Below are 24,609 nucleotides of genomic sequence, written 5' to 3'. Positions count from 1 at the left end.
TCTTAAAGCTTTAACTTCTATAGTATTTAAGCCCCGGGGAGTTTTTCCCTCCCCGCACCCCCCTCCCTTCCAATTTCATCTGACCCTCCGTGAGGTAGGGGTAGGCAGCTGCTTGATTCAGGGGCCGGAAACTTCTTTTCCCCCCGCCCGGGGCTGGGCCGTCGGGTGGCCTGCGTTGGGGGTGAAGAGGGTGGTTTCTCTATGGTTTCTAGACAATTTCAAGTTCTCCCCCCATATCCCTTCTTTCACCCCCAGGTTAGCACATCCTGCAGAGCTCTACCTCTGTTTTCTAGGCACCCTGCATTGCCTAACTAAGAGCCAAACAAATGTCACAACTGATGCCTAATTGCCATCTTATATTACATAAAATTATGTCAGCAGAAAAGTTTGAAAATCAGTAAATCGTTCTCCGCATTCGGCAATCCTGATGGTAACCGAAAGAAAGTCAAAGGCAATCAGCTGTCATTTGTTGATGTATGATAGAGCAGGCCTTTATAAACGAATAAGGGGGAAAAACAGTTGGTTGGCCTGGGGCAGAGAATCACCTATCAGCTGGTATGACCCAGTTTGCAGAGAAGCACATTGAGCTTCTGAGCCGGTTAGGAATTGAAATGAGCCAACCTGTGCGAGTGTTTTCTCAACAATCGTATCAATAATATCTATTGAGCTCCTGTTACGTGCAGAGCAGTATGCTAGGCACGTGGGAAAGGCTCACAAAAGAAATAGTCGTCACCCCTCCCTTTAAGAAGCGTGCAGTCGGTATGCATGGAGACAGTAAACATACATGGACAAATGTACCGTAGTTAAGAGCATGAGAATAGATATGAATAATAGACCCAATCTTCCCCCCTCCCCATGCCTCTTCCTTCCTCCAATCACTGCAGTCTGTTAGCCCATCTCCCCAAAATGACTCAGTCCTTCCTCCCCACTGATTTATCTTTCTCCTGTAGAAGCCCGCAAGTGGCCATCGTTCCAAATCACACTACCTCTTCAAACCCTATTGAAACCCTGTTTCGAGACCAATTTTAAAAATCAGGAAATGATTTAATCCCCTCCCACTCACTGAGCCCTGCCATTTCACTCTCTGCACTAATAAACACTGCAGCATTTATTAGTTCTGTTCGGAAATGTTCTGCAAATGAAAAATATTTGAATAGACGGGGAGAAAGGAGAGAGAGGCATGCGAGGGAAAGATTCAGAGGGGCTGTTGGGCATCGAGAGGGGCGAGGGCCCGGGAAGAGGTAGGGCTCTAACTAGAAAGATGGAGGTGGTGACCAGGAGGTTTGGGGAAATGAGATGACAGCATGGGAGGGGCGCAGGTAGACGGTGCGGGAAAAGATCACCGAAGCTACCTCGGGGAATACGATGGCGGTCCTTTCCCTACTTCCATAAAAGAAAAAGATGGGGTGGCCATCCCAAAACCCTCATTTCTTTCCTCTCTTCTCCTTCTGCCCCCCCCCCCCCCCGCCCCGATCCTTTGCGGCCTCAGGAACTCATTCCGCCATTCCAAACTAAGGGATGGAGAGCAGTATTTATGATTTGGGGGAGGTCCCTCAGAAGGTAGCAGAAGATAAGGAAGGAGAAGAGAACTCTTGTCAAATACGGCTGGTTTATTGAAGTTACATTGCCCAAGGTTCGTAATTTTAAGAGTTGCTAATGGTCTTGGTGAAGCGCATACTATCTACCCAGCACTGTCCTGAACCCCGAGGTGGGTATAAGGTCATCAGGTTGGACACAGTCCCCGCCCACCTGGGGCTCAGTCTAATAGGAGGGAATAGGATTTAATCCTTATTTTACAGATGAGGTAACTGAGGACCAGTCAAATTAAGTGACTTGCTCAAGGTCACACAGCAATCCAGTGGCAGAGCTGGGATTAGAACCCAGGTCCTCTGATTCCCTGGCCCATGTTCTTTTCACTAGGCCACCCTGCCTCCCCACAGTTCACTAGACTTGTTCATCGTACTCGGCTATAACCTCGCTGAGAACAGGAATCACGTCTTTTACGTCAGTTGTACTCTCCCGAGCACACAGCGGCCATCCAGTCAATTTCCACTGATTGAAGATCGGTATATGCACATATGTCGGCACGGTCCATGCGTATTGACACAGTCCATTTCTGACTGATGTTGTTAAAGCGTAACACTAGACTGTAATAATAATCTAAGCGCTCGCTTTGTGCCAAGCACTGTTCGATACGAGGTAATCGGGTTGTCCCACGGGGGCTCGCAGGCTTAATCCCCATTTTCCAGATGAGGTAAACCGAGGCCCAGAGAAGTGAAGTGACTTGCCCAAGGTCACGCAGCAGACAAGTGGCCGAGCCGGGATTAGAACTCACGGCCTCCGCCTCCCAGGCCCGTGCTCTTTCCACCAAGCCACGCTGCTTCTCTAAGCTGACTGTGGGCGGGGAACCTGACTACCAACTCCGGCATATTGTAGTCTCCCAAGCACTTAGCAGACTGCTCTGCACAAAGTAAGCGCTCAATAAATAGCGTTGATTGATGTTTTGCGACAGGGATTCGTAGGGGATAGGATAGGTGGAAGGTAGTCGTAAAACGTTTGCAGAGGACGCTCCCATTTTTCCCATTCAGATGATCGCGTTGGCTGGTCAAGAGCTCTGCCTCCAAAGCCGGAATGGACCATTCCGTGGGCCGGATGGTCGTCTGCCCAGTTGGCAGGTCTGCCGAGGGCTCCATCCCGATTTCCTCGATGAAGACCAGGGAGCTGGGGGGTTGAAGGGGTGAGAGCAGCTTTACTTCGGGCCACGGCAGCTCCCGACAGGCTTGTCGGGGATGCGGTCGGCATTCCCTACATGCCACAGCTCTGGGACCCCGGCTTGAAGGAATTGCCCAGTGCATCTAGACTGTCAGCTCACTGTAGGAAGGGAGTGCATCTACCAACCTCTCCCAAGCGCTTAGCACAGTGCCGTGCACCCAGCAAGCCCTCAATAAATACCAGTGATTGACTGATACATCCACACTAGGTTCACGGCCGAAACGCAACGGCTTGAGCCAAACAATTAGCGGTCCATCTCCAGCCGGCCGGCTGTATTTCACCGACTGCCGTTCCTTCTAATCGTTGTCAGGGAATTCATATTAAGGACTAGACTAAATCTTTTATGCCAGAGGGTTTTCACCAGGGGGACCAGTACCTGTGGGGATATCCCAACCACGATAAGGGGGCATATTATTACGGCAGCAGCTCCTGTCAGGGCTGAGCGGTCTCTTGTTTGGCTTCCTGCTCCGACAAGGCCTCTGAGGAGGCCAGTAAGCTCAGCAGCAGCTGGAACAGGTGGGAGGAGAAGCGGCTTCTGTTATCCTGTTGTTAGGACTTCCCGTCTCTGTCGGAATTACCCTGGAGACAGGACCTCTGGGGAGCCGACAGTGGCAGCCATACCCTTTCCTAGGTCCTGAGGAGAATTCCTTGGTGTGTTTCGGGATCTGGGGGAAGGAGGAAAGGCATCGGTGAGAGACCCTGCTAGGAATACTTCTTCAGCATGTCTAAAGAAATTTGCAAATTGAAGTTCGAAAATGTCTATAGTCTGTCGTAGCTTAAGTGTATCTCTTCTGCCCTCGGAGGCGTTTGAAAGCAGAGGAGCACGAATGATACCCAGGTGCCTGAAAATAACCGGGGGAAGGGAGGAACAACCAGACGACCCCGAGGGAAGTGTTTCCTTCAGTGTGCTGGTGTTTTAAATTGAATCCATCAGCGGTGTTTGTTGCCCACCTAGTGGGTGAGCTGCGTGTAGAATGTTAGGCGGTGGGGCGGTGGGGGGGCAATCATTAATTTGGAGGGTAAAGCTGAGACTCACGTGATTCCCGGGACAGAGTTAGGGATACTGTAGTTTGAGAAAAAAACAAAACCCCAGAAACTTAACTATATTCATTTATGAGACCCGACAAATATTTTGCTGACATAAAAATGTTTGCAGTTTCGGCATCCTAAAAACAAGGTGTTTTGGGTGAAGTCGCACCTGTGTGCTTTGTTCTCCAGACTTGGGAATACTTTTGAAAGAAACCCTTCTCTATGGACACTGACAAAATTGGCAGCAAAAAATGAACTTTTTTCTGTAGACTGTCATTTATAAACATCCTCCGTGAAGCCTGGGGGCATAATCGGGATTTATTAAGTGGGAGACCTGTGGGCTGAGAAGCGGTCTTCGCATGGCATTTCTTAAACAGATGGAGCTCACAGGGACTGCCATTTGTCAGACGTGCGCCAGTGAGAACAGATTCGATGGGCCCGAAGTTCAGTCCTGGTTAATCGAGGGCTCTTCGGAAGAGAGATTTAGAAGGACTCCGGTCCCACTTCGTTCTGCCGCTTGTTATGGGAGTCAGAGGTCGTGGGTTCTAATCCCCGCTCCGCCCCTTGGCAGCTGTGTGACCTTGGGCACGTCGCTTAACCTCTCTGTGCCTCAGTTACCGCATCTGTAAAATGGGGATGAAGACCGTGAGCCCCACGTGGGACAACCCGATGACCTCGTATCTCCCCCGGCGCTTAGAACAGCGCTCGGCACATAGTAAGCGCTTAACGGATAGCGTCATTCCGATTATTAACAATATTTTTGGTGCTGGGTCAGCAGCAAAGTCATTTACAAAATAAGCTCCCAAACCTGTCTTTGTTCATTGCTAGAGGAGACGGTGCGTCCAGCAAGGAAGGAGCAGGGGGACCTTGAATGACAAAATTATCACAGTCGGTACTGAAGACATAATGTGTTATTCCACCGCAGAATAGCTTGGGTGAACTCCTACTGTGCTTTTCTTTTGAGTTTCCTAACTGTCGTTTGAAGTACGCTCTGGCCTGAACAAAAACACCCCTGACAGCTTTAGAAACCCCTCAGCGTACTCTTCATCATCACTATTAAACTATATCTATAAAGCACCCTCATGTGCGTGAATAAATTAAGTAATATTAGTCAATCAGCGATATTTATTAAGTGCTTACTGTGTGCCCAGCACTGTACTGGGGGCTTGGGAGAATACAGTAGAGCTGTAGACACAGTCCCGGCCCACTGGGAGACTGTAAGCTCCTTGAAGGCGGCCTGTAGTCTGGACCTTGCCTACTAGAAGATTTCACATTGAAACTCTTTTTTATTTGTTGTTTGTTTTTTAATGGTATTTGTTGAGAGCTTATTATCTACCAGGAACTGCATTAAGCGCCGGGGTCTTGTCCTTTCTTACGCTGTCGAGTCGTCTCCGACCCACAGCGACTCCGTGGACATCTCTCCCGGGCTGCCCCACTCTCCACCTGCAGTCGTTCCGCTAGTGGATCCATAGATTTTCCACGGTCAAAATCCGGAAGCGGTTCCCCATCGCCTCCTTGGGCGCGGTCAACTCGAGTCCCCGCCCTCGACTCTCTCCCGTGCCGCCCCTGCCCAGCACGGGTGAGCTTTGACTCGTAGCAGACGGCCTTCCGTTCGCTAGCCACTGGCCAAGCTAGGAACGGAGCGGAGGGGCCTCTGCTTGACCCTCCCTCCCGTAGCCGAGACTGGTAGAGGACTGGAAACTCTCCAGGTGCCGTCCTGAGAGGCGAGGCGCTGGGGGAGATACAACATAATCAGGTTAGACACAGGCCCTGTCCCACATAGGGCTCACATTCTTAATTTCCATTTTACAGATGGGGTAACTGAGGCACAGAGAAGTTAAGCGGCTTGCCCGAGGTCACGCAGCAGGCAGGTGGCAGAGCCGGGGTTAAGAAGGCAGATTTTTCTGACTCCCAGGCCCCGGGCTCTGGCCACTAGGCCACCCTGCTTCTAATATCGGTGATGTTGAGATGAACACAGATAGAGACCCACTTTCCCGCAAATGTCCAAATGTCCTGGAGCTAGCCCTGGAGTAGTTCCATTATGGCCAAAATCAGATTTCCCAGGGAAGCTAGTCAACAACACTCCCTTCCCAACAACAGCCCAGCTCCAGTGGAATTCATTTGGCTGTCTCTCCAAACCAAACTCTGTGAACTCACAAATCAACTTGGCTCCTTACCCGGTGATGTATAATTTAAATGCAAAGTCTCACTTATCATGGGGCCGAATCCATTTTCCTGCAGAAAAAATAGCTGACAGAATGCCAGAAAATAATGCAAAAACAATTTATCTCCAACCGATGTTGGTTTTTTTTCCCACCATCACCTTCGTGTATGCTTTTAAGATATAGAGCTGCCATACTTTGAAAGGCCAAATAAACATCCTGAAATCTCCCTTCTCCTAAAGCATATTGCCAGGACCATTTTCGGAATGGAGCTGGCATTAATGAAGAATTCTGGTGAATGAATAAAAGTTTTTCCACGGTAGAAATACAGGAGCGGTGCCAGTTTTGTGACTTGAGTCCATCAGAGGAATAGCCGAAATGGAATAAAATACGCAGTTGAATTTCTGGTGCCTAGTTGACATCTGTTAGGTGGTCTGAAGAGGGAAAGCAACGAGAATCACAGTCGGCATCATCGTCAGTGATATTTATTGAGTGTATACTGTGTGCAGAGCACTGTGCTATACGCTTGGGAGAGCACGGTACAACAAAGTCGTATCCTGTCCACAAGGAGCCTACGGTCTTGTTTTATGCCGGCGAGTCGTCTCCGACCCGTAGAGACGCCGCGGACGCATCTCTCCCAGAACGCCCCGCTCTCCATCTGCGGTCGTTCCGGTAGCGTATCCGTAGAGTTTTCTTGGTCAAAGTCCGGAAGCGGTTGACCGTCGCCTCCTCCCGCGCGGTAAACTCGAGTCTCCGCCCTCCACTCTCTCCCCTGCCGCCGCTGCCCGGCACGGGGGAGTTCTGACTTCTAGCAGACGGCCTTCCGCTCGCTAGCCGCTGCCCGAGCTGGGAATGCAACGGGCAGGCCTCTGCTCGACTCTCCCTCCCGTAGTCGAGGCTGGTGAGACCCTGAGAGGGAGCTTAAGGTCTACCTGTACTGTTATTCGGTAGCGAGCACTGGACACGTGAGTCATGCTGTGCACGACCAAGCAGACGCAGAGCCAAGTCTTTCGTTGCTGGTGCCGCTGCGGGAAGAAGGCAAGGTGCAGCCTTGTATGCCTGTAGCTAGTTCGACTCCTGCCCGCACCTAGAAACGTGGCTCATCGTGCGATGGTAACCAAGCGTCGTGCGCGGTTTGATCTCCGCTTGTCTCCTGCCTGCAGAAGCAGCATGGGATAGTGGATGTATTTGGATATGTATATATCCGTAATTTATTTACCTCTTTACTCATTCATTTATATTCATGTCTGACTTTTGATGCCCGCCTCCCCTCCCCCTCAGACTGTAAGCCCGTCGTGGGCAGGGATTGCCTCTCTGTATTGCTGGATTGTAGTTTCCAAGTGCCTGGTACAGTCCTCTTGCACACAGTGAGCGCTCAATAAATGCCACTGAATGAATGAATGACTCCCCTTCTAGACCGTGAGTTCGTTGTGGGCAGGAATGTGTCTGTTTGTTGTTCTATTGTACTCTCCCAAGCACTTAGTACAGTGTTCTGCATACAGTAAGCGCTCAATAAATACCACTGAGCGAATGAATGACCGAATAAATGAATGGAGCATGGTCCTGGGAGTCAGAAGGTCATGAGTTCTCATTCCAGTTTTGCCACTCGTCTGCTGTGTGACCGTGGGCAAGTCACTTCACTTCTCTGTGCCTCACTCACCTCACCTGTAAAATGGGGATTAAGACTGTGAGCCCCATGCAGGACAGGGATGGCATCCCCCCATCCCCCCCCCCAGCGCTTAGTACAGTGCCTGGCATATAGTAAGCGCTTAACAAATCTTGTCTTATGCCGTCGAGTCGTTTCCGACCCATAGCGACGCCGCGGGCACATCTCTCCCGGAGCGTCCCGCTCTCCGCCTGCAATCGTTCCGGTAGCGGATCCGTAGACTTTTCTTGGTCAAAATCCGGAAGCGGTTGACCGTCGCCTCCTCCCGCGCGGTAAACCCGAGTCTCCGCCCTCCACTCTCTCCCGTGCCGCCGCCGCCCGGCCCGGGGGAGTTTCGACTTCTAGCAGACGGCCTTCCGCTCGCTAGCCGCTGCCCAACCTAGGAATGGAACGGGTAGGCCTCCGCTTGACTCTCCCTCCCGTAGCCGAGACTGGTAGAGGACTGGAAACTCTCCAGATGCCACCCTGCGAGGGGACTTAACGAATGCCGCAATTATTATCACCGTTATTATTAACCCAGAAGGGGGTCTTTCGCCTGCAGTTCCTTAGAATACCCACTTCGAAAGCCCAGCTCAAGAGGGGAGAAGCAGGTGCTCAAGGGAGCTGGGAATTGAAGGCCCCTTTCCTGCTCAGGTACCCCAGACACAGAAGGCAAGTGACGGTTCAGGTGGCTACCGTAGGGAGTTTATGGACACATCCCAAAATATAAACTCTCTGAAGAGAATTCAGTTTTGTTTGGTGCCTAGGTAATCCCTTTCCAAGTGAGATCTAAAAACAAACAGGGCTTTTTCTGGGGAAAATGTCAGGACTTGGCTAGAGGCCTACCCCACTGTGGCTGTTCGATGGAAGTCAAGTAAACCCAAATCGAAATTCAAAGTCCCGCAACACGGCTTAGTCAGTGAATCAGAAGAAGTCACAGCACAGGATTCAGTCAATCCATCGATCCTGTTTATTGAGCACTTGCTATGTGCGGAGCACTGTACCGAGCACTTGGGAGAGTAGTTGATAATCTAATGCGGGAGACAAGCAGGCGCAAAATTCCCAAGAGAGAATAGGGCAGAGGAAGAGAATAGAGTCAAATAGTAAGCCGGAGTAGGCAATTAATGTTCAGATGAGTGCTAAGTAGCTGATAGGGTGGCTTAATCAGGAAAGTGGGGACAGTTAGGAAATGCCTCCTCTTGTTAGAAGGTGGTGTTCTGAGTAATGGGGCCTGTCCTAATTACAGGGTTGATTAAAACTTGATTAGCCAAAGCCTTAACGACGGTACTGTACACTAATAAATAAGCTGCACTGATACCCGTTGGCCTTCTTCATTACCAGATAAGGACTGAGACTCTGAGGAGAATCAGGCTCAGTGAATCATTTGGTCCACCTCCAGTCTTTTTCACCGCTAAAGAGCGAGAGAACACAATGTAATGGTAATAGCAGATCACATCGCAAACATGCGACATTTATAGTCATTTGATCGGCCTCAAAATTACATAAAATACTTCACTGGGTAGTGGGTGAACCACAAGAAGAATGGATTTGCCATCGTAAAGAGGCACGGTTGGGGAGGATGTATTATTTAGCAGTTCATAAAAATGTGTGTATCAAGCAGTAGGACTGAGCCCCTTGACCAGTCGACAGCATCACGGACACTTCGGTTTTGGAGATGGGCGTATCTACTTCCCTGGCTCTATTTTGCCTCAGGACATTTCTCTGTTAGCCCCACACCACCTTTAAAGGGCCATCCAGGAAAGGGGAATAGACTGCGATGGATAGGCTCTCGAGTAATCTGCCCTCGTTCCTTGGAGTCTGATGGAAGACAGACTAGAAGTATAAGTCATCATCTGGCAACCTTCACTCGTTTCACTGCCTAAAGTGTCCCCAGCCTTCTCACGCCTGCTTCTCTTCCAGGTCCTGCTTTCTCTTCTGCCCGCCCCCGGCCTCAGTCATTTCCACTCCTCTGTTTCCTACTTATCCCTTCATTCCGCTACTTCCCCCAGGTATTTGTTTCCTCCCCCTCCTTTTTTAAGACACCCCTCACTGCCCTCCTCCGCCCTCAGGGCTCCAAAGGGAAAGACGAGAAAAGACAAACCTTTAAAACTGTTTTAAAAGGAACTTTTTTGGTAGGGTGAGGGCCCGATCGCTTGGATCCCAAATACGACTTCATTGTCCTTGACACGCAGTAACCGCTTAGCTAATACGGTAATTATTAATTATCATTATTGTTGTCTCGGCTCATTTTTTCATTAGCACGGGGCACAGCGATAAACCGTGGCAGACGACATTATTTACCGATGAAATCATCTTTCAGACATCCCAAAACGACAGATTACTCCAGGCCAGGCGTAGGTTTTCTCGAACTCCACGAACTCAAACGGAGTTTGCTTCCCATGGCGTCTTTGCACCCCTCACAGCCTGGACTGCTCTCCTTTTAGTTCTCCGGATCCTCCTTTCTCCTTGCTTCCCATCTCTCTCTCTTTGAACTCTCCTCCTTGTGCTCTTTTCCAAGCACTGGAATAGGTTCCAGATAAGCAGGTCGGAGACGGTCCCTGTCCCACGTGGGGCTCACGATCTAAGCGGGAGGAAGGACGGGGATTGAATCCCCGTTTTACAGATGAGGTAGCTGAAGCACAGAAAAGTTAAGTGACTTGCCCCAGGTCACGAAGCAAGTAAGAGGCAGGGCTGGGATCAGAACCCGCGTCCTCTGGCTCCCAGGCCCGTGCTCTCTCCGCTAGGCCCTGCTGCTTCCCCTCCTCTTTTTCCTCTCGCCCTTTTTTTCTTTCTCACCCCTTAGCATTGCCTACAGGGGCTACTGGCAAGCCAGGGACTGACTACCAGAATTCGACTCTGTAGGTCACGGTCCAGAACCGCATTTTTGGAAAAGTGTGATTCGTTTTTGCTTTTATTTTACACCTTACAGCTGCCCAGTCAGATTTGAAAGCTTTTGTATCAGAGGGCCTCTACGAACAGCCAGATTACTTAATGAAAAAACAATAGCATTATTTTTAACTGAGGACCGTACCCTAATTCTCTCTGTCCCACTCTCCTTTCTTTCTTTCAGGGGGAGAATTTCAGTAGGCGATGGCCCCCCCGGAGGCCTCTCTCAAGCTTTGACCTCCGTGAAGCTCACAGTTAAGATATACAAAGATGTGCTTCTCAGCGACTTTGGATTTCATATTTCACAGAGCCTTCCGCTCACTGTGACATCGGTCATTGCAGGTGGGATGTATTTATTTTAGGGGCCCGGAGAGGTCGAATTATAAATAAAAGATGGCCTTGATTTCCATTGGTAAAGATCGATGCAGGGGTTTGGCAGCCCCTCTCCCTTCCCTCAAGGTGACCGCTTCTGCAGGGGATTAGCCACGGCTTGACTAATGGATGGTGTCTTGATAGATAAGGTGAACGTCTCCCTTCTCCTTTGTGCTTTTCTAGAGTGGTGCCAGATAAGGGACCCCAAGCCAGCACTGAGACCCAACCTTCTCCCTCTTTGCTCCAGATGGAAAACTTAAGAGGCTTGATGGTTCTCAGTGGTGGGCCCTGGCCTGAAATCCCTCCTTTTACAAGGGTATCAGGAATCTTGAGTCGAGTACGGAATGTGGAAAGAGGGAAGGTCTCTTTGTACATTAATGCAGCCACTTGCTCGGGCCCAGGCCCAGTTTCCAGGGGCCCGGGAGTAAAGGCCTTTGACTTTTATTTATTTTGCTATCTGGGAAGTGCGCTTTGTGTAGCCAGGGATAGAACGGGATGGTAAAAACATCAGCAGGCTGGGAATCTGGGGTCCTTGTTGACAAGCTACTTTCGAAGCTGTTGTTGTTGTCTTACGCCGTCGAGTCGTGCCCGACCCACAGCGACGCCACAGACGCATCTCTCCCGGAACGCCCCTCTTCCATCTGCAGTCGTTCTGGTAGCGTATGCGTAGAGTTTTCACGGTAAAAAGACGGAAGCGGTTTACCGTTCCCTCCTCCCGTGCATTAACCGAGTCTCTGTCCTCGATTCCCTCCCGTGCCCCTGCTGCCCAGCACAGGTGAGTTTTGACTCGTAGCAGACGGCCTTCCGCTCGCTAGTCCCTGGTCCAGCTGGGAATGGAATGGGTAGGCCTCTGCTTGACTCTCCCTCCTGTAGCCGTCACTGGTAGAGGACTGGAGACTCTCCAGGTGCGACCCTGAGAGGGGACTTTCAAAGTAAATATTACTAAATAATTTGGCAGCTCAGTTCGTTTCAGAGAAACTGCTGCTCAGAGTGCAGATTTTTCTCGCAACATCTCTGTAAGGTACGTGGATGGCGGGTTCCATTTTCTCCATTGGCCAGCGTTAGACTCGAAAGGATTATAGTCCTTTCATCCTGGCGTCCGTAATGCCGTGGCAAGCGAAACATGGTTATTACGTAGTACGGGACAGTGCCTAATAAGAACGATGGGCAGTACGGATAGAGTGAGACGGTGGACGGTGAGGCGGGACGGTGAAGATGACCCGACATCCTGCATTAAACGGGATGGGCTCAAAATCTTGACCACCGTCCCGTTTTCCAAACTTGGCTGGCCGGACCTCGGCGTCCCAAGTCGTTTTCTTTGTGGCTTCGGCCTTCTTTTGCAAGTTCAGGAGGAAATGGTCTCAGAAGCCAAAGAAAGAGTATGGTGATGGCAGATGAGCAGCGGGAAGACGGCACCACGACTTTGGCCTCTCCTACAGCTGCCATTCTGACCGCTCTCCCGTTATCCGGACGCGGCTGGCCGGACCTACTAGGGTCTCCAGGCCACAGTGGCGGAGACTGCAACTGTGCCTGAGACGAAGAGCTCGGTCCGTGCCCCAGCCGGGAATTCAAAATGGCGGTCGCGGGGGAAGCCATAGTGGTGGCGCGGTTTTCCTGCTGCTCATCTGCCGTCACAATATACTCTAGTGTGGGCTTCTGAGCCCGTTTCCTCCTGAACCTCAAAAGAAGGCTGAAGCCACAAAGAAAATGACTTTGGAAGTCAAGGTCGGCCACCTCCAGGAACACGGCCACAGTAAGGGACCGTGCCGGCTCAACGGCTGTGGCTCTCTTCATCTTCCGCTTCTGGGTCCTCCCCGACCTGTGGCAACAGTGGAAAGCTGTTCTACTTTTCTACTCCTGCTCCTGCAGTTATTGCTGCTGCTGCTTCTGGGAGTCTTTTCCCCGGGAGTTTGACTTGGAACAGTCCTTGAGTACCGAAATCCTTTAGGGAGGGGAGCCTGGCGGCCGCTGACCTAAAAGCAGGAACAGGTCTGTGGGCAGCGTCGCCCTAGCAGCGAAAAAGCAGTAGCGAGGGAGGTATGGGATCGCCGTCTCACTCAGCTGCCCCGAGCGACGATTTCCTTGGCAAGTTTTTTGAGGGAGGTCGAGATACGTGTGTCTGATGCTTTTCTCCCTCTCGCTCCCTTTCTCTGTCTCCCTCACTCCCCTTCCTCTCTTTTTTTCCCCAACCGTCTTCCCCTCTGTTACTCTGCCTACCTCCCCCTCTCTCTCTCCATTTAGTTCCCTCTCTTTCTCGGTATCCCCTTTCCTGCCTTTCTCCCCCCCCCCCGCCCCCAACCCCTTAATCTTGGTCCACTGATCCGCTCCCATCAAAGACTTGCCTTCTCCTCCCACCCCGTTGCAATAAGAGTCGCCAACCGCCTGTAACTTCACCCGCGTGTGCCCACCGTTGCAGCTGTGCCCGCTGCAGGGAGGACTGCCAGTTCAAGGACAATCCGTCTAAATGAGCTAAAATCGCTCGCATTCATAAAGTCCATAGAAACATTTCAAAGCCCATCACTGCGACGACGGACTCCAGACGTCCGCTACGCTTTTGTGTCAGCTGCGGCAGGCACCCTTACGTGAATTTACTGACAGCTGGCACCCGTGGGCCGCTTTAGACTTCAGAAAATATGCTCACCTCAGGGACAGCGGGTGGAATGGGTTGAACGGAATGTTGGAAGGTAAGGACAGGATGCCGTCCGCTATGGGTAGTGTATCGTAAAGGGACATTGGCTAGTAACGTATGCTCTTCTTTGACAGGAGGTACAGCTGATGGGAAGCTTCTTCCAGGTGATCAAATCCTTAAGATGAACAATGCATCCGTGGAAGACCTCTCCTGTGAACAAGCAGCCGATATTTTAAGGTACCCAAGTTGATTCTGTCGAAGTTGTTGTTGATGTTTGAACCCGGTCATGTAAATTAGCCCAGACCTCGAAGGAATTAGGCTGGTTCTTATAGAAAACATACCGGGCCTAAAAGATAGAGAATAAACTCCGCCTTTTCCATTTGGGTTAGTTTTTCTTTAGCATTTCTGGGCTGTAGCCACATTCCTGTGTTCTCTTCGTTTGGTTAATATGGGTACCACTTAGGCAAGCGAGAGTGTTTAGGCATGGTAATTGCAAGCTAAGGTTGACAACTTCTAAAAAAGTTAACTGATGATAAGAAATACTCTTCTAGTCAAGAGTTATGTAAGCTCATGATTTCTCACACTAAAGAACATGTGAGTCATTGCATAGATTGAGGATCCAAGGGATATTCATGGCTGTTTCTGAGTCAGAACAACTTCTGAAGAAAAATCTTATTGCCAGTTGATATAACTTTGTGATACTTCGGTGATTCCCCGTGGAGAAATGAAGGCCCAGCCTAGGATCACTAAGGTATCCTCTGAATTTTTCGTGCTCTAAAGAGGTGAAGGAATGATGTTTGCTTCTGGCCAAATTAATTGTCTGCCGCTCCTGAATGAATGCTTTCTGGTTTTGAGAAATAAAACTTTAGAAATGTGCCCTGTATATTAGATCAAAATGCAGGTGGATTTCCGTAGGATTTACAAACCTAAAAACCCTTGACTAAATCTTGGGCATGTGGAGACAGCCGTTCCCTAAGAGCAGCTCTATTATCTACTAGCAAGCCGCACATTGGCGCCTCAAGATTTTTGTCTATAAGCCAGTGTGGGTTTTTCCTTCACAGTGATACGGAGCACCCTTACAAGGCCTCCAGAGTGTGCCGGGCCAATCTCTTCTTTTGGGGATGAAGATCGTTAGAACTGGGTTGATTCTTAGTTGTCTGAGGCTAGAAAACAGACAAGCCTCTTTTAGAGGACCCCTGAGCTGGGTACAGCTGAAGAAATGGGTACATTTAGGGAAGTGTCTTCCTAAACATTCAGTTAACACGGTCAAATGAAACCATTTTTCCCAGTGTTTCTTGTGCAGCCTAAAAGACTATCACAGAGCAGTTCAGATCTCGACTTTGAACCATTTAGCCCTCTTCTCAATGCCCGAAGCATACATAATAATGTTGGTATTCGTTAAGCGCATACTATGTGCAGAGCAGTGTTCTAAGCGCTGGGGTAGATACAGGGTGATCAGGTTGTCCCACGTGAGGCTCACAGTTAATCCCCATTTTACAGATGAGGTAACTGAGGCACAGAGAAGTGAAGTGACTTGCCCGCAGTCACCCAGCTGACAAGTGGCAGAGCCGGCATTCGAACCCATGACCTCGGACTCCCAAGCCCACGCTCTTGCCACTGTGCCATGCTGCTTCTCTACATTATCCCTCTAGTGCGCTACGGAGAACAGAGTTTGGATCCGTAATAGCCCAAAGGTGGGGCTCTTTATAATTAAAGCAGCGGCCTCCGAAAGCTATGAGCTTGGTAGATCCTTAGCTTTCCTTCGGTCCATAAGCACTATGTTCTCCTCACTTCTGGAAAGACACATAGGAAGGGGAGGAGGACAATTATAAACCTTGCCTTTTAAAACAATCATTTGGGGCCCTCTTTCAGGAGCCTAGCCTTTGTTTTGGTTTTTTTTTCCACTGAATCGACTAAATGTCTCTGTCTCTTTTCCAGGGAATCTGAAGAATCTCTCTTGATCACTCTTCTTCGATGCCCTTCGGTAATTCTGTTACTCTTCTTACTGTTTCTTATATCCTATTCTTTCTATATTGCTCTTTTCTTCCCTGAGGCTCCAGATCTAAGAGCATTTAGTAGAGCACTATTAAAATAAGAATTGGCAAAATGCCCTAATACAAGGTGGGGGACGACTAGCCCTAAATGGCAGAAGAGAAGAGGGAGGTCACAGTGGGCTACATATTGAATTTAGTATTGTATTTGTTTAAAAAAATGGAAGCTTGAAACTGATTCATCAATAAGGGTTGAGCACGTAGGTACCACCGGATTATTCTCTCACCCTACTTTGCCCTGATTGAAACCGTTCTGAAGTCCCATGTCCAATTTTGGGCTCCAGAATTGAAGCACAGGAGAAAAGAAGAGGATTCAACAGAGAGTTCGGAAAATAATTCCAGTTAGAAAATGGGTATTATGAGGAAGTGTTGTCAATAAAAGGGGCTTACAGTTCACCGTTCCAGTTCACCGGATGACTACACGAGTTACAGTAGTGAACGGGAGGAAGAAATACAGACCGAAGCCACCAGCCACACACCTTAACGGCTTAGTCCCCTTTTAGTTCCAACTCTCTGCCTTCAGTCTAGTTGGTCTTGCTGTTTAACCTCCAGTTCCTGCAGAAAGATCTGCTCCTCAGCCTCTTTCTCCAGCTCCAGTTCAGGTCAGGTCAGGATTGCCCCTCCCAGACAGTTAGGAAACAAACAGATTGGTTCTTTGGCTTCTAACTGCCCCTCCCCTGCCCTCCTTAAATGCCCACAAACAAGCCCAACTAATCTTCGTTGTCTCACCACCAAATGAGCTAAGTTTCGTCGCCATTTCTGAATTCCCCTCTAATTTGGGGGGAGGAGGGCGATTTTAAAGTGATTGCTGTTCTTCCCTGAGCTCCATTTACAATATGAAGAATAATAATAATAATAATAGTGATGGTATTACAAGGTAATCTTTTCTCCTGTTGGTTAAGAACAAGCCTTCGTAAGCAAATACATATTTGAGGCCAGAGCTCTGAGGGATTTAGAGCATTCTAGATGTCTTGCCAGTTTTAACTCCTTTGAAATAGGCTAAGAATATATCCTCTTCATAATGCATTTATAGTCCTTATTTTGAGAGCAGGGGTCGACAACCTCTTTTGGCCGAAGACCCAAACAAAATCAAACCTTCGGGCAGTTGGTCGGTCACTCAGTCGTACTTACTGAGCGCTTACCGTGTGCAGGGCACTGAATTAAGTGCTTGGGAGAGTTCAGTACAACATGGCGTAGTGGATAGAGCCCGGGCCCGGGAGTCAGAAGGTCATGGGTTCTAGTCCCGGCTCCACCACTTGTCTGCTGCGTGACCTTGGGCAGGTCGCTTCGGTTCTCTGTGCCTCAGTTACCTCATCTGTAAAATAGTGAATCTCATGAGGGCCAGGGACTCTGTCCAACCTGATTTGCTTGTATCCACCCCAGTGCTTAGTACGGTGCCTGGAACATAGTAAGCACTTAACAGATACATATTGTTATTATTATTATTATCAGACACATTCCCTGCCCACGAGGAGCCCGCGCAAAGAGCTTTACAATTTTTGACCCCCTACATGCCACATGACGTTTGATGATATTGAACCATGTGGCTGCTTCATTCATTCATTCATTCATTCAGTCGTCTTTATTGAGCTCTTACTGTGTGCAGAACACTGTACTAAGCGCTTGGAAAGTACACTTGGGCAACAGATAGAGACAATCCCTACCCAACAACGGGCTCAGAGTCTAGAAGGGGGAGAGAGACGACAAAACAGAACAAGTAGACGGGCATCAATAGCATCAAATAGATCAATGGAATTATAGAGAGATGCACATCATTAATAAAAGAAATAGAATAATAAATATGCAAGTGCTGTGGGGCGGGGAAGGGGGTAGAGCAGAGGGAGGGAGTCGGGGCGATGGGGAGGGGAGGAGGACCAGAGGCAAAGGGGGGGCTCAGGCTGGGAAGGCCTCCTGGAGGAGGTGGGCTCTCAGTAGGGATTTGAAGGGGGGAAGCAAGCTAGTTTGGCGGATGTGAGGAGCTCTTCATCGCAACAGCTGTTGCTTTAAATGGGGATGGGAAGAGGAAGGGAGAAGGGGAAGGGGAAGGGGAGAGAAGGGGCAAAGAAGAGAAGTGGAAAGGAAAGGGGAAGAGAAGGGACGAGAGAGAGGGAATCAACAGAAGGAAGCCTGTCCGGCTACCCCCCTCCAGATGGAGCAGGTGGGCACCGACTCCAAGAAGGCCGCGGACCAGCTCCCTAACCTCGGGGTACCTCGGGAGCCCCTGGGGAATCCTAGTGCCTGGACTCATGCTGCTCTGAATGGGGAGTTGTCCCTCAGACCCACCCAGGGAAGCTATTCTCATGCCCCGGGCAGCTTTTCAGTCAGCTCTTGCCCCTCTCCCCCTCAACCTTCCCTTCCCATCCACCTCCTAAAAGCTATTTCAGCCCCCACCCCTGCCCGGCCCATGGTGATAATCGGGGGGAAAACCCCTCTGCCCGTCTCAGCTCCAGTAGGGGAAGCTGGGTGAGGAGGGTACAGAGGAATTTGGATAGACTGGCATTTGTCAGAGAGAAAGAGAAGAAAGGGAGGAAGAGAGAGGACTGAACTTCCGGAGCCCACCTCCTCCGTAGCCCAAACAGACATTTAATTTGGCTGCTTCTAACCCTGGTGTGCCTTAAGGCCCCTGATGGGTGTCTGCAGCACCCAGTGGAACAGTCACTGAACTCACCCCCCGTCTGACTCGCCCCCTTTCTCACACGGATCTTCTGTCGAAAAGACGAGTCGATTGTCAGTCACCGTCGTCGGTATTTACTGAGCACCTACCGTGTGCAGAGCACTGCGTTAGACACGGGAGCCCACGACGGATGTACGAGACGTGATCCCGGCCCTCAAGCATCTGATGGAAACCGGATGCATCCACAAACAGTCCTGTCAGGGAGTCGCCGAAACCCTTCCAAACCATTCACAGTAAGGATAGCTTAGTATTAAAATAGTTTGATTTTGCCAGGATGCCCAGGTGAGCAGCCCAGGAAATGAGGAATTTTGTATTAACTTCGCTTAACTTCTCTCGTGCCTCAGTTCCCTCACCGGCACAATGAGACTTCAGTACCTGTTCTCCCTCCTACTTAAACTGTGAGCCCCTTGTGGGACCTGTTTAGCTATTATCTACCCCAGCACTTAGTGATAATAATAATAATGATGACGATGGTATTTGTTAAGCGCTTACTATGTGCAAAGCACTGTTCTAAGCGCTGGGGGGAGATGCAAGGTGATCGGGTTGTCCCAAGTGGGGCTCAGAGTGGTAATCCCCATTTTACAGGTGAGGGAACCGAGGCACAGAGAAGAGAAGTGACTTGCCCAAAGTCACACAGCTGACAAGTGGCGGAGCCGGGGGATTAGAACCCATGCCCTCTGACTCCCAAGCCCGGGCTCTTGCCACTGAGCCACGCTGCTTCTCTGGCATGGTTCTTGGCGCATAGTAAGTGCTTAACAAATACCACAATTATTATGAATTATTACTATAAGCTGTTTCCAGGTTTGTATTATAGGTTCCACTGGTGGGGAGCGAGAAATTTCCGCCCCCTCCCCCCCAAAAAAATTTTTGCTTTTGTTTTTGTTTTTGGCTGAACCACTCTGGAGACATGGATTCGCCCTTCCACTGGGAAACATCTGTAGTTAATGCTGTTAAAAAAAGGGATGGCTACAATACACTACACATTGCGAGGAGGGGAGAAGATCCTCACAGTCCTCGTCCCATATGTATATCACGGTCTAAGGGGGAGGGAGAACTGGTATTTAATCCCCATTTTACAGATGAGGAAACTGAGGCAAAGAGAAGTGACTTGCCCGAGGTCACACAACAGGCAAGTGGCTCAGCTGGGATTAGAACCCAAGTCTCCAGACTCCCAGTTCTGAGCTCTTTCCGCTTGGTCACGTTCCACGTGAGCTTTGAGCGTACTGTATTAATTTTGATGGCTCTCCTTCATTGGCCGCACAGCAGTCACTGGTGTTATCTCAGCCGCTCATAGACCGAATTGCGGAGAGTTGATAGATTTTTAAGTATTTCCTCCGAAGAGTCGTGGAACTGCCGTTTGGTGTTTAGCATTCCACAGAGGTGTCACTGATAAAAATGTTTCCAGTATCTGAATACCCTAGCAGTAGAAGGTCGAACTCGTTACCGGAAACTTAATGCCTCTTTGACTCCAGCCTCTCTGCGATGTGCCCAAGCTTTCCTGATATGGTTTTTTTTTGGTTTATTAATGAATCAGTGTCAACTTGAAACTCAAAGGGATTAATAAAAATTTGGGAGTCTCTATAGGGCTTTCCTAACACCAGTTGATACGTCATTTCACCTTCCTTAGAATGACTGCTGTAAGAGATTTTATTGAATCTAAACTTTTGTGGCAACTCCTCAGAAACCTCCCGTGGTTGCCCATCCACCTCCACGTCAAACAAAAACTCCTTGCCGTCTTCTTTAAGGCACTCAACCAGCTCTCCCCTTCCTACCTTGCTACAGAGAAGCAGCGTGGCTCAGTGGAAAGAGCATGGGCTTTGGAGTCAGAGGTCATGAGTTCAAATCCCAGCTCTGCCACTTGTCAGCTGTGTGACTGTGGGCAAGTCACTTAACTTCTCTGGGCCTCAGTTACCTCATCTGTAAAATGGGGATTAAGACTGTGAGCCCCACGTGGGACATCCTGATTCCCCTGTGTCTACCCCAGCGCTTAGAACAGTGCTCGGCACATAGTAAGCGCTTAACAAATACCAACACTTACTTACTTACTTACTTACCTTAGCTCACTGATCTCCTACTACAGCCCAGCCCACACGCTTTGCTCTTTTTACACCGATCTATTCTCTGCACCTCGATCTCATCTATTCTGCCATCGACCCCTTGCCCCCATCCCGCCTCAGGCCTGGGATTCCCTCTCCCTTCATATCCGACAGACCACCACTCTGCCCAACCTTCCAGCCCTCCTAAAATCACAACTCCTTCGAAAGGTCTTCCTTGACTAAGCCGTCATTTCCCCTATCCGTTCTCCCCTCGAGGGTGCCTGTACTCTTGGCCGTAAACCTCTTAAGCCTTTCGATACTCACCCCAGCCCCACAGCATTTGCGCACGTATCCTCACACTCTACCTTCCCCCCATCTGTAATTTATTTTAATGTCTGTCCTCCGTGGTAGACTATAAGCTCCTTTTGGACAGAGGTCACGGCTACCAACTCTATTATAATTTCCCAAGTACAGTGCTCGGCACACGGTGAGCACTCACTAAATATGATCGATTGATTGAAGTCTCCTTTAGAGAGGCTGGAAAACATACTTCTTCTGACCCTCCATCAGTTTCTCTACCTAGACAGAGATGTTCCTTCGAAATAGAATAGGAATTATACGGTAAGCGCTTCATTCATTCATCATTCAGTTGTATTTATGGAGCGCTTACTGCCTGCCGAGGGCTATACTAACAGCTCGGAAAGTACGATTCAGCAATAAAGAGAGACATTCCCTGCCCACACGGGGCTTACAGTCTAGAAGGGGGGAGACAGACATCAAAACAAGCAAACAGGCATCAATAGCATCTATATAAATAAATAGAAATATAGATATATGCACATCAGAACAAGTAAACAGGCATTAATATAAATAAATAGAATTACAGATATGTACATATATACACAAGAGCTGTGGGGCGGGGACAGCGGATAGAGCAAAGGGAGTGAGTTGGAGCGATGGGGAGGGGAGGGGGAGCTGAGGAAAGGGGGAGGTCAGTCTGGGAAGGCCTCTGGGAGGAGGTGAGCTTTCACTTGGACTCTGAAGGGAGGAAGTGTGATGGTTTGGCGGATGTGAGGAGGGAGGGCGTTCCAGGCCAGAGGTAGGATGTGGGCCAGGGGCCGACGGCGGGACTGGCGAGAACGTGGCACAGTGAGAAGCTCAGCACCAGAGGAGCGGAGTGTGGGGGCTGGGATGTAGGAGAGAAGGGAAGTGAGATAGGAGGGGGCAAAGTGACGGAGAGCTTCGAAGCCAATAGTGAGGGGTTTTTGCTTGATACAAAGGTTGATAGGCAACCACTGGAGATTTTTGAAGAGGGGGGGTGACATGCCCGGAACGTTTCTTTAGAAAGATAATGCGGGCAGCAGAGTGAAGTATAGACTGAAGTGCGGAGAGACAGGAGGTTGGGAGATCAGAAATGACGCTGATGCAGTAATCCAGTCACGATATGACGAGTGATCGTACCAACGAGGTAGAGGTTTGAATGGAGAGGAAAGGGCGGATCTTGGCGACGTTGTGAAGGTGAGACCGGCAGGCTTTGGTGACGGATTAGACGCGTGGGGTGAACGAGAGAACGGAGTCAGGGACGACACCGAGGTTGCGGGCTTGTGAGACGGGAAGGACGGTAGTGCCGTCCGCGGTGATGGGAAAGATAGGGAGAGGACAGGGTGTGGGAGGGAAGATAAGGAGCTCTGTCTTGGACACGTTGAGTTTTAGGTGGCAGGAGGACATCCAGGTGGCGATGCCCTGAAGGCAGGAGGAGATGCAAGCCTGGAGGGAGGGAGAGAAAAGAGAGGAGGAGATGTAGATTCGGGTATCATCCGCGTAGAGATGATAGTCGAAGCCGTGGGAGCGAATGAGTTCACCAAGGGAGTGAGTGTACATGGAGAGTAGCACACAGTAAACGCTCGATAAATACGATTGAATGAAGTATGGTGGGTACCCCTGCTGAGGTGAGATTTCCGAAGCCAATATTATCTTTGTTCTTCTCTGGGTTTTAATTAAATTGCCAACCGTAGGTGCTCAAGGCTTTTCTCATTTAAGATTCTAATTGGGTTTGTAAAACAGTTGAAAATATGAACTGCTATTTTAATCCTTCAGAAGCCTATTGCAGATGCAATTTAATAATTTTGTTTTACAGGGGGTTCCTAAATCCTCTTTTCTAACAGAAGAGAAAAGAGCCAGGCTAAAGATCAATCCCGTTAAGGTGCATTTTGCCGAAGAGGTGCTCGTGAATGGACATTCTCAGGTCTGTACCGTATCTACTTTACTGAAGTCACAGAAATGGATTCCGGGTGAGGATTGCCATTATAACTGATGCTAACAGGTCTTTGACACACAGTCACAGATTTGCGTGAATTTCACTAGTCTTTAAAAAAATGCAGGATTGGGACAAAATTTAACAGAAGCTTTGTTATTTTTCTGATCTCAGTTAAAAGTATTCCCACTTCCAATTACTTCCCGTATCACAGGTGTCCACTGTTGACAAAACACGGCAGTCTTTAGTAGCAGAAGCAACTGCGTAGTATCATAGTTTTGGGTAACTTCTTTTTCATCCGGTCCATCGATTCCATGTGTTCAACGTAGTTAGCTGTACCAAAGGATCCTGTCTCGGGTGGCATCCTTACAGCTTTAAAGTAAGAGGCTGCGTTTGTATTCTAACACAAGCTCATTTATTAGATGAAGGCAGGTTTCTCCGCATGTAGAAGCTGGAAAGTTGAGAGGGCCCAATGTAGAAGTGAGCCAGTAAGAAAATAAATATCTATCCAGCGGAAGAAGGATCAGAAGGTCATTAGAGGTGAAAAGCAAAAAGCCTATTTAAAGAGGCGGACAGAAGAGATGTAGGAGAAAATTTTGCGAGAGAAGACGTTGATTCGAGCGTGTGATATTTTCAACAGGAAATTGAGGTTTAGTTGGATCTCATTTATTCTTAATCCATCACCGAGTTTCTGCAGTACTGGGGCATTTCCATTGTGACTTCTTACTGAACTTGGCGATCAAGAAATATTAGGTCTTGAAATGTTTTCTCGCAGATCATCCATGTCCCGTTTTCCTCAGTGCTTAGGTCCTTCCTAGACGCATGCATCATGAACTGATCATATTTAACATGAACGGGCAAGAGAGACTTCCCAACAATGAGCTCCCAGAATGCAATCAGTCCACTACTATTAAAGCGATGTTTGTCCTATTGCAACATTTCTGGGGGGAACGTATGAGAAGAATGACTGGCAGCAGGGTACCTAAGCGGTAGCCACGTGGCTTACTGAAATGGGGAGACCCAAGGCAAGGAGGGTAGAAGAAACATTTAAAGGCAAAAAAAAAGCACAACCTCGTACCATGAGGCCACGCTTAGCATGCAACAGCCAGACGTGCTCTGGCTCTTCTCAAAACTTCAGAAAGATCACGAACCCAAAAGGCAGAATCCAAAACAGCACCAGGCGCTGTAGATAGCAGATACGACACCGGCGCTGCAAGGAATGAGCTTCACGGTTTGGAAAAGACCGTTGTCCCTCTTAGTTCTTTTCAGCCACATCCACGCGTATGGATAAAACAGCTCTCTGTCTTACCGCGCTGTTATCGTTGAACCCCAAGCACAACTATGTATAGAAAGGTAAGGTGCTCCTGGAGAGACGCCCGTGCGCTCTATTCCAGTCTGGGACTTGCTTATCCTACTGGCCTAAATGAGTGACTGTGCCTCCCGGGAAGAACTCAAGCACTGGGAATGACGGAGTATGATCGTTGTAAAGTCATTGCCCAATTTCAGGCGTCTGCCGTAGCTCTGTATTTCAGACGATATTCATTCCTGCCTTCTCAAGGACAGGAAGGGCCAGAAGAATGAGAGTGGAATGTATGAATCTGAGAAGAGTAGGGAAGATATCAAATGTCATTGGTCAGAGAAGTTTATATGGTCAGTTTACGAAAAGAGAGATTGAAGTGAATTGGCAGGATGCATTTGGGGACAAAATTGGAAGGCTTCGAAAGACTATGAAGGGAAGTTACTAATCCTGCTTATCTGTCAAAATGGCAGTTGTTTTCTGTTGTTGATGACTGTGATTGAGTAGAAAGGGAAAGGGATCCAGGAATCAGCAGGGCAGTTGTCATGTATCAGCTGTTTTACTTTTCAAGCCGAAGTCCACCCCCATCCCCGTCACTGCCCTTACCACCTCCTACCTTCAGCGATTCCGTCTTTAGTGAGGGGAAACGCGCTCAAGTCCACTTACCTCGCCGCTGGCCCTGTAGACGTCCCAGGATCATTCATTCATTCATTCAATAGAATTTATTGAGCGCTTACTATGTGCAGAGCACTGTACTAAGTGCTTGGAACAGATAGAGACTGGCAACAGATAGAGACAGTCT

General features: G+C 49.2%; 1 protein-coding gene across 2 annotated transcripts in view; it reads left to right on the top strand.

The window, feature by feature from the left end:
* FRMPD1 (FERM and PDZ domain containing 1) overlaps positions 1-24,609 on the top strand; it is a 215,217-nt gene that overhangs the window by 149,060 nt on the left and 41,548 nt on the right. The window contains exons 4-7 of one of the 2 annotated variants that reach the window (XM_029055232.2): positions 10,679-10,836; positions 13,630-13,732; positions 15,434-15,479; positions 22,394-22,501. In XM_029055232.2, coding sequence (XP_028911065.1) covers positions 10,679-10,836; positions 13,630-13,732; positions 15,434-15,479; positions 22,394-22,501 — 415 coding nt within the window. The remainder of the gene's footprint in view (positions 1-10,678; positions 10,837-13,629; positions 13,733-15,433; positions 15,480-22,393; positions 22,502-24,609) is intronic. The other variant, XM_029055236.1, reaches the window with a different exon arrangement.

The sequence above is a fragment of the Ornithorhynchus anatinus genome, chromosome X5 (genome assembly GCF_004115215.2).
Source record: "Ornithorhynchus anatinus isolate Pmale09 chromosome X5, mOrnAna1.pri.v4, whole genome shotgun sequence".
Taxonomy (NCBI): domain Eukaryota; kingdom Metazoa; phylum Chordata; class Mammalia; order Monotremata; family Ornithorhynchidae; genus Ornithorhynchus; species Ornithorhynchus anatinus.
This window is presented reverse-complemented; position numbering and strand designations above follow the sequence as displayed.